At 41.5% G+C, this 10,057-nt stretch overlaps 1 protein-coding gene across 1 annotated transcript; it reads right to left on the reverse strand.

Annotated features, from left to right (window-relative positions):
• Window positions 1-1,451: 1,451 nt before the first annotated feature.
• Window positions 1,452-9,797, reverse strand: ADSL (adenylosuccinate lyase; the record flags this gene model as incomplete). Its single annotated transcript, XM_010015004.1, has 9 exons — window positions 1,452-1,594; window positions 1,914-2,090; window positions 3,994-4,083; window positions 4,681-4,771; window positions 6,746-6,893; window positions 7,913-7,982; window positions 8,787-8,877; window positions 9,267-9,313; window positions 9,626-9,797. Coding segments are annotated over 9 exons (973 nt in total), but the record flags the coding sequence as incomplete, so codon positions are not given.
• Window positions 9,798-10,057: the final 260 nt, after the last annotated feature.

Genomic DNA, 10,057 nt, shown 5'->3' on the forward strand with positions numbered 1-10,057 from the left:
AGTCCTGCCCGCCACACTCGCTGTTAGGGTGAGTAGGGCGGCAGCGACCGGGTGACAAACCTTCACATGCTTGTAAGGTGCTGAGAACCTACTCAGTTCTTTTCCATCATTCATGTCTAGGTTAATACCAAGGAGAGGAAGAAACTACATCTCTGGCTGGTGCCTCTGCTGGAAAAGAGAGAGCGAGGTTGCAAACCAGAGAAGTTTCCCAAAGGATTTGTGTATTGTGCCACAGGTCTCTAGGAGGGTGACGTTTTCCCATGCATCGTTGTTATGCTTTTAAAACTTCCCAGGAAAACAAGTCCAGTGCCTCACAGCTGGCAGCCTCTGCCTTGCACAAAGACATATTTCCTGATGATGAGAAAAAGAGATGTGAGCTGTTTCTCTTCTCTGCATACAGGGTTGTTTTTGTGTTTATGTGTTTTAAGCCCACAAAGAATGAGGAAAGAGGACCAAAAAAGCAGGAGTATCCACATATATCTGTTTTCTTTCTTGGCTACCCATTTGAGTAATAGTTTGAAAATTGCCAGTGTTCAATTAGAGTTACCCTTTCCAAACAGATGGCTAATTAAATGTTAATAGCATGAACAGGCAAAACGTTTTAAACACCATAAACTTCACAAATGTTTGAGACATTTTGAATACTATAGCAGAGAGGTGAGGTAAAGCCAGAGCATTCTAGATGAGAGGACAGTATGGTCAACAAGAAATAAGACCAAAGTTCTTGAATTTCTCTGCAATCCAATGAATTCCAACATTATTATTATTTTCTTAACAGACAAAACTCCTCTGCAGTAGGAATTACTTTGACATGCCAGGGTCCACCTGCCATTATTCAGTATCAAGCATTTACTTACAGCCAAAGACCTGTAAAAGTAAATCACAATGGCTGTTTCCTAACCCACACCTGTAAATATGACTTTCAGAAGCTACATAGCCACAGGTACAGTATTTAACCAGGAAGGAAGCACTGAATGACCACAAGTTTGATAAGCCAAGAAGTTCTATGGCTTCTCTTTCATTATTCCTAGCGTTTTTTTTTCCTATTTGCTCCCTAAATCACAGAACCCTGAAAGCCAGGGCAACCTTTTATCATCTTTTGAGACACCTGTGGAGGAAATTTCAGAGCAGATGAATAAGATGCAAATGGGGGTGGCCTGTTCCCCTTACCCCTGCTCTTCAACAAGTCATTCACACATGAATTTCAGGCAGCACCTGGCATTGCTTCTTAAACAGCTGCTGGTGCTCTGTAAGGAGCCATTGAAAAGGACTGTGATAAAGTTACCTTGTCACACTCAAGCATTTCTCAGTAACTCAGCACACAATAGATGGAGGCTTAATTAAACAGCAGGCAAAGAATGAAAAACCCATCTAGAACTAAGGTGGTTGTAAGCTCTGGGGGTTAAATGTACTGTAGAGAACCCAAAATTACATGACACACTAAAGAGACCTGGTTCAATAAGGCTTTTATTATCTTTCTGTACCCACACACCTTTGCAGAATATATCTAAAGTGCCAGCTCAATTTTCCCACCCATCTTACTTTGGTATGGAATCAGCGCCGGTCGAACCTCCTCCTTCAGGAACTTTGCCACCTGTTCAAGAAAGGCAGGGAAAAGAAAATGAGCAAAAGAAGTGGCCTCTCTTCTCCTCCCTGTTCAGGCCTGTTTTTCTCACTAGGGTCCCTTTCACAGAGCCACCTAGCAGTCTGGTATGTCCAGGGTCAAAAGTGTGAAGCCCACAGGGAAGAGAGTCAAGAAAGCCAAGGAAAATAAAAGAGAGAAATGTGTCTGCCTTAGTAGTATGCAGAGGTACATAATGTGTGCATTCTCTGGCATAAAACAGGACGCAGCATTAAGCAACATGTTGCTGCATTACAACCCATAGGACCTGTAGTCTCTTTCCACTACTTACCTGTTGAGGAGCACGTCCAGTGAAAGAGGAGGGATCTAACAGGCTTTCCAGTTGTTTATGGATGGGGCTAAAGTAAGGATCAGCACGAACACGGTCAATTAAGTCATTATCACCCCCTTCCTGTTTCACAACAGCAGCTGCTTGCTGGGAGAGAACACGAATCTTCTCGTGGCAATCCTATAGGAGCAGGGAGAAGAGGAGGGGAAAAGAAAAAAGTCATTCCATTGCTACTGACAGCACATGTTCATCCATTGTGTGGGAGGGAGAAACATCAAAGGGTGCTGCAAAGGGAGCTGCACTGGACAGCACACAAATGAGACACAGCTTGGACTGCAGAGTCTCATAGACCACTGTATTAAAACTAGATTTTCTTTATTCTTCTGTATCTGCTCTTTGAGACTAAAACAGTCTGAATGTCACATATGTCCCCTGTTCAATTATGCCACAAACTTAGAATCAGAATCTGGTTTGGATTGGAAAGGACCTTAAGAGCATTCAGTTCCAACCCCCCTGCCATGGGCAGGGACGCCTCACATTCTCTCCTGAAGAACTCTTACATGGCACTAAGACTGGCAAAACCATTACAATAACTGTTCTGAAAGACTTTCTAATCCCTTGCCTTCCTGTGGAATCAATCTGTAAAAACAAGGGAACCCAACTGCAAAACCAGATGGCCCTAAAATACAGTCATGTGGTTGCATTTACAGCCATGTATGAATCTTCTCCTCTTACATATTTTCCTTGATCTGTCTTCAGTTAAGAGGAAAATAATCCTGTTTCCTCTTTCCAGATGCCATCTTGCTCCAGCACTGACCTGTGTCATGCGAACAGATCTGCCTCCTGAAGTTTAGGGGAGGGTGCTGTTCACTAGTGGGGAAAGGAAGTGAGTTTCTGTGCTATGAGGTGGGAAAACACAGAAAATGTCCTGTTCCAGAGTTCTCAGCACATAAAAATGAAACATACGAATGTGAATATGAACAGCTTTTATAAATGAACTAAACTCTATAGATTTGTAATTAAACAGCACCAGAAAGAAGGTAGGCCAATAATAAACACAAATGAAATTCACTCTTCAATCTAACCAAAAGCGAAAGGACTGTTTAAGTAAGTATGGGATACTTTAGAAAGGGAACCAGCTGAAAAGATAATGAAACTTATCCACATGGTGTGACCCTTAATACGTTTAGTTAGGAAGCTTACTGACTGACCCAGTCACAAACATGAGAGACACAGGGGAAAAACAAACAAACAAAAAGTATGTTTCCTGACTAACATCATGGGTGAGTTGCCAAAGTGTTTCAGAGAACTAGAGCCACATATCCCACGCAAAGCTTCTAGCAAACACTTCCACTATTACTATCTTGCAAATTTAACTGCTGTCCCTAATGTGGAAGTAATCATAAAAGGAAAAAATTACTATCTTATGGTGAGTGAAAATAAGCTGTTTTATTAAGATGTAAATTTGATTATCAGTTTTAAATTGAATTGTGAAATTAAATGATAAGGAAATATTATCTACTTGTGCCTGGATTTATTTACTAAAGGAAAACATTTAATTTCTATTTGCTTGAACACAGAAAACTGAATGAAGGACCATAAACAATAATAAAAAGCACTATGCTGAATTAGGGTTAGAATGACATGTGAGTGAATGGTATGGAATGGTCTTACTTGCTTTTTCTTTAGCAGCACTGATTCATTCTTCTAATTTATAAGGTAGCCAACTGCCAACATATTCCATTTAAAGAAGCCTGGCCTGTGTTCCAAGTTCCTTCAAACATTTACAAAAGGAAAATGCCTACTAGTATCTAGTATAAAAATAGGTCTCCCTCTTCTCCAGCACAGCCGGCCAGATTAGCTCAAACACACAGTGTTCCTAACAGAAAACATGGATCTCCACAATTGCTCTCCTGAGAGAGCAGAGACTGGCTTTGCAGCACCAGTGTAATATTAATAACTCTGTGGGAGTAGGTGGAGAACAAAGAAAGGTGAGACAGTCAGGGCAAGAGCCCAGATACTTTGTTTTCTCAGGACTCAAATGCCAGGCAGTGAACAAAGGTATTCTGGACTGCATTTGTACCTGACGATTGCCTCCTGCTTTCACCATCGCCATGATTATATTCTCTGTGGCCATGAACGGCAGCTCCTGACGGATCCTCCTCTCAATCACCTTAAATAAAACAAAACCAAAACAGAAGTAAGAAGCAGCATTTTAGAAATTCTGTGGACTGGGACTCCCAGTGAAGTTTTCCTCTCCCTTTGAATCTCCAGGACTGGACAATGATGCAAAGATAATTTCTCTTTGTGAACTTAGCTCTGGAACTCCAGGTCTTGAAGCTGATAATACTTAGAAGCTCTATCTTGTAAGGGACATTACTATGGAAAAGATATACAATTGTTTATTTTTTTTTTAACCTGTAGGTAAGTGACAGGACTGTATGAGATGTGCCTTCTGATGCCGAGTTCTACAGATCCATGTTGTAGCTCAGGTTAAAAATAACCTCTGTGAGAAGTTTTCAATTTACTATCTTTTGGCTTTAACAAGTACCCTTTTCATGTCTGCCCTGCACACAGTGAGACTATAGCAAGAATAGAGAGCAAAATTCAGAAACTATAAAAACCTGAATATTTTATATTCAGTTTTCTGAATAGTTTCCGTTTTAACAGATAAAAACAGAATCCTTTGAGTGGAATGATATTTATACACATTGGCATAGTTGCAGCCTTACCAAGGCAGCACCACTGCACACATTATCTCCTGCTTTACCTTTGGATATACCACAAGTCCCTCGGAGATATTCTGCAGTGTACTCAGAATGATGTCAGCTGTGAGGAAAGCCTCAGCCAGACACACGCGCCTATGAAACACACATACCCAGGGCCCCAGTTAGCAAGAAAGGCCATGTTCCACCCTACCTCAGATCCAGCTCTTCAGTTTCTGTAAATAACTCTAAATAGCACTACTGTGGCCTTAAAGCTGGAACTGTTCTCCTTATGGGTGCTGCTTGGTGCTTAAATGTCACAACCAGGAAAGCTAAAGAACATCTTATAGCAATAGCTCTTAAGCTGAGGAGAAAGGAGGGGGTTTTGGTTTGTATTATTATTTATTGTTGTTGTTGTTATTATTGTCAGTAGAGGAAGAGAGAGGAAGAGAAAGGGTGAAAGCACACCTATAAAGCCCAAGATAATACAATGATTACACAGGTAGGAAAGAGGGAAGCAAGTTAGAGAGCTAGCAAACTCATGAGTATCTTCCTGTGCTCTATGTTGCCCTGATCTCACTCTCCAGGAGTAAGACTGCTGCACACTCATGCTGTGCCTGGCTGTGCTCAGCGGGGAACTTTCAAAGCAATCCATGCATTTAGTGGGGGCTTCCTCCAAAAGACCAGCTCCTGGTCACAGAGGAGGCTCCTGACAAAAAGGAAAGGAGGGAAACAAAAGGAGTAGTGGGGACTGAGCTGTATCAGGCAAAAGGCTCTATGTCACAGTGCAGCAACTACAGCATGATCCATTATCCACCCGTGATAGCAGTGCTGGGCCCATTCTAAACTGTCATCTTTTAAAATATACTAGTACTTGAACCTTGTGCTACGTTTAAGGCCCCAGTTCTAGCTCAGTGTCGTAAAAAGGATTTTGCTGTTTTGTAGGTTGATTGCATTTTCTCCTTTCAAAACACTGTAGCTTTAACAAGAAAAATCCAAGGCACATAATTTTTTAATCGGATTATGAAGTGGACAAATGACCCTTTCTATTAGATGAGACGAAAGTAAAATCTGAAGCATCCCAGAACATCTCTCAACACTTGGTAGCTATTGGGAAAGTGTACCATACCAACCAGTATCAACTTTCTTAAATTCAAATTGTTTGCTGCTGCCTGTGCAGCTCTTTTCTTAACCACAGTAGCAGCTGTGGAGGAAAGTTCTTTTGGGAAAAGATCTTCTACGCTTTCATGACGTTTTATGCAGACATTATGTCTGTGGAGACATTTTTAAAATAATGTGCTCATCAACAATCTTAACACTGGTTTATAGACAAAACTCTTGCTCATTGTTCCAAAAGCCCCATACCTTAGGAATCTAAAGACTTCTACGATTCTAGGAGATCAAATTCTGCAACAAAAGACTACTTTGAAACTACAACATTTAAAATGTAAATACGAGCTTTATGCAGATTTAGTGCTAACCAGAAAGTGGAAGCATTGAATTTAATTGCTGTAATTTGCTTGATAATAATCACAGATAACTTTTGCTCACCTCAAAATAGTCATAATGAAGAGTCAGAAAGCAAAGTTTGCTGAGCAGTCTCTGAAAGACTTGCATAGGTTTTCCTGAAACATTACTTAAAAATAATGTTTGTGCTCTTTCTTTCGGATCTGAACTTGTTTACTTACTGTTCTTTAGTTCTTGTAAAGGACAACACTTTACAAAGAGATTAGAATAAGTTTCTTTAGAGTATTCAGGGGGTTAAGGGATTACAAATAAAATGTTGGCTTATTCTTTTACGTGAAGAAGAACGGGGTCAAAAATCACATTCAAAACAAGGAGAAAATTTTGAGAAATGTGAATACTGTTATAATATGCCATTGAAACAAGAAGACCATGAGAGCAACTTATTACCATGGCTTCTGCATCCCTTCTTGACAAGAAAAAACCCCAACAGTTTTAATCTGATCTTATACACGAAACAAGTGTGTAGTCTCTAGATTCTGAGACTGCTTTTCATCAAGATGGTAACTTGTGGGTTAAGTTTAAAAATAGTATTTTCTAAATACATCAAAGGGCCTTTCTGCACAAGACCTGCTGAAATCCCTGCGTCGCACGATCTAAACAAACCTGTTGGCACTGTCATCCAACGTTCGCTCAAACCACTGCACAGAGGCTGTTTGGAGGGGATCCAGCACCAGAGTCATCAGATGTCGAGCCAGGCTGCAGCAGCGTTCTGAACGCATTGGATTCCTCTTGTAAGGCATAGCACTTGAACCTGTGAAAGGAGAAAGAGTGATGGGAACAGGGCAACAGAAGTAGTACGCTCAAGATGAAGAGGTGAAGGTCCTCCCCCAGGTAAGAAAAATGTGTCAGGAATCATGTTTTTACTAAAGCCTCAAAATATGATTTTCTAAGGACAAGACGGAATAAAGAAAATTACACCACCACACTTCCCCTTCACATTAGAAACATCCAAATGTGGGGAGGAAAAAAGAGAATTTGCAATTCCGCAAGACAGAAGTGCTACCACATAAAAAGAACAAATGGACTTAATTTTTAACGCAGTACTTAGCACCATCTCTCTAGGATACCTGTGGCAACTTGAGCAACGTTGAAGACCCCATCTGCTCAATAATATTGTCCTTCAAAGTCAGACACTTACACTGCTGCCAGTTGCTCTGGTGAATGGGTATCAAAACCATCCACAGAATGGTTCAAGTAACAGATCTGACTAAGGCTTCATTTGCCAATTCAATCCTACGCAACTATTTAAGGGACCTGAACTTTCTTCCAGCCAAAAGCCAAATCTCTTCCTTCTAGTAATGTCAGAAATGCAACACTGGTATTCTTCTGGCAAGGGTCCAGCCTAGTTTCATTGTTCCAAACTAGCCTGTTTATAAAGACCAAAACGCTGAGTCAATCTGAAAACCTACAGCTCCAGTCAGCTTCAAGGGTAATGGAAAAAAGTAAGTACTCCTCAGAGCCAAGTCTTCCTCTGTGGGGAATGGGGTATGCATGACTGCTTCTGCTCTCCTCCCTGACCCACGAAGGGCATGAATACAAATCTGATTTTAATTACTTACTATCCAAAAACCTTCGGGTAAAGTGCCTGTTTTTTCTTTTCTGTTTTTAAGTTCTTTTTCTTTAAAAAGGACCTAAAATACTAATAATGTCAAACCCCAGTTAACTTAAAACGACTACTGTCGGTGACATTTCTAAGTATCATTAAAAGGCTGCAGCAACATAAATTAAAACATACACACACCAATCCAGGAAACGTCTCCCATCCCTTACCAATCTGGTCTTTCTCAAAAGGCTCCTCTATCTCCTTCAGATTGGCCAAAAGACGAATGTCAGTACAGATCTAGAAAAAACCCCACAGAAATTAACAAACAGAACCAAACTAATACACACCAGTATATACTCCTGTTAGTGTTACTGGATAAGTGTTTTCATCTGTGTCTGAGAAGCAAACTTGGGAGGGCACTGAAAAATTTGACAGAAAGATTGACACTGCAATCGTACTTCCTGCCTAAAAATCCCAGCCAAGAAAACATAAGGAAGAATGCATTAGAACATAACAGGACTCCAAGAAGGGCAAGTGTTTGAAGGGAATGGAAGACAGACCAGGAGGGAACACTGAAAATGCATAACAAAATTACACAGTGATTTGCAAACACAGATAATGTGTGTTTGCTGAACGAGCCAGCCTACAAAAATAAAGAGAATACCACAGCCCAAGAGAAGGAGGGAGGGAACAGAGATAAATCAATGAAAAGCATCCACAAGGACAGAATAACACCATTATCAGAGAAGCAATTAACTAGGAACAAATGGTGAAATACAAAAACTCCGTATACCACTAGGAAAGACATTTAGTTTAATTGGATCAATTTAGCATAGATTAGACTAACATCTGGTGTGGGATTTGTTAACCCATCTTAGAGTCTGCTCAGTAACTTGCTTTATTTGCCACTGGTCTCAAGATCTTTGAGGTTTGATTACTAGATATGTACCCAGCGGTGAATTTGCATGCTCACAAACAGAACAGCTAAACAAGGAATACCAATTAATATTTCTTGAGAAGAGAACCCTGCACCATGAGCACCTTCTCTTCACAATCTAAAATGCTTTTCCCTCTTTCCAGTGTATAAAACAGGGTGCTCACCTTGTGTATAGATGCCCCCAGACTGGCCAGCACAGACAGGACTTCAATATCCACCTTGCGACTATAGGTCTGCCCTGTGACCATAAAAGCCCTAGAAATAAGCACAGGTGAGTGCTCCAGACAGGTACAACGGTACTGCAAGACTTTGAACAAGGAGTGACATGGTTCTTGAAGTGGAGGGCTGTCACTCTGCCCTCATGAGAACAACTTTGGATTCAGGCTGTCAATTTCTTGGGGCAGCATGCAGAAGGCAAAGAGAAAAACAGAGGAAGAATTGACAGCTGTGCTTTGGCAGGGAGACAAGTAGAAGCAGCTTATTTAGAAGGTGAAGTTTCCTGCAGGAAGCTGCAACTGGGAATGGAAGATGGCATGGGGAGATAAGTCAACAGCAGCACATGTGTCAGTTTGGCAGCGAGGGGAAGCTAGGCCAACAGAGACAGCAGGAGTAACACTTTGCTAACACCAGATACAGGTACATACCGCTTAAATCCTGCCTTTGCAGTTACTAATCTGTCCAGCTCTTCAACCTCAGGGTGAAGGAAAAAAACAAAACAAAACAAAACAGAGCTCAGAATGCAACAACTCAGGAACGTCAGCAACAGTGAAAAGGATCCTCTGCTTTTCTCAGCTTACTGTTAACAGAAGTTTTACTTGTTGGGAAGCCCCCTCTCCCCAAATTCTGCTCACTTTCACACAGGGCCTTGCCAGTGGGCCCCAGAGATATCACAGTGCCCTTGTGAATTTGATGCCAGAATCTCCACGTTCCGCCAAGGAGAACAGCATTCCAGAGGGGAGAATTGCCAAGACTGCAAGTCTACGCCGTGGGCTGTCTGACTTACTTTATTATGGTCTCCCTCAAAGAGCTGCAAAAAGCTGGCTTGAGTGCCGGTGGTGCCTTTGACACCCCGAAAGCGCAGGTCATCCCGAGCCCGCTCCAGGTTCCGCAGGTCCATGCACAAGTCCTGAATCCACAAGCAGCAGCGTTTCCCCACAGTGGTGAGCTGTGCAGGTCTGAAACCAACCAAGAACAGAATGTGACTCATTGATAATTCACACAGTAACTCTGCAAGGACCACAGTTTGCTGCTGAGTCTACTGTTAAGACCTTCTTGTTGGTTGGTGTTTCTGACACCTCTAAGCAGAAACTGGAAAGATGTGGCTTACACCAGTAAACGTACTGAAGACATTATCATTCTTTTGAGAAATTAGAAGCACAGAACCACAGAATGGTTTGGGTTGGGGTCCCGGGTTCAGCTCCAGCAGTCATTTTTT

Source organism: Nestor notabilis, unplaced genomic scaffold (assembly GCF_000696875.1).
Source record: "Nestor notabilis isolate BGI_N333 unplaced genomic scaffold, ASM69687v1 Scaffold36455, whole genome shotgun sequence".
In the NCBI taxonomy this organism is placed as follows: Eukaryota; Metazoa; Chordata; class Aves; order Psittaciformes; family Psittacidae; genus Nestor; species Nestor notabilis.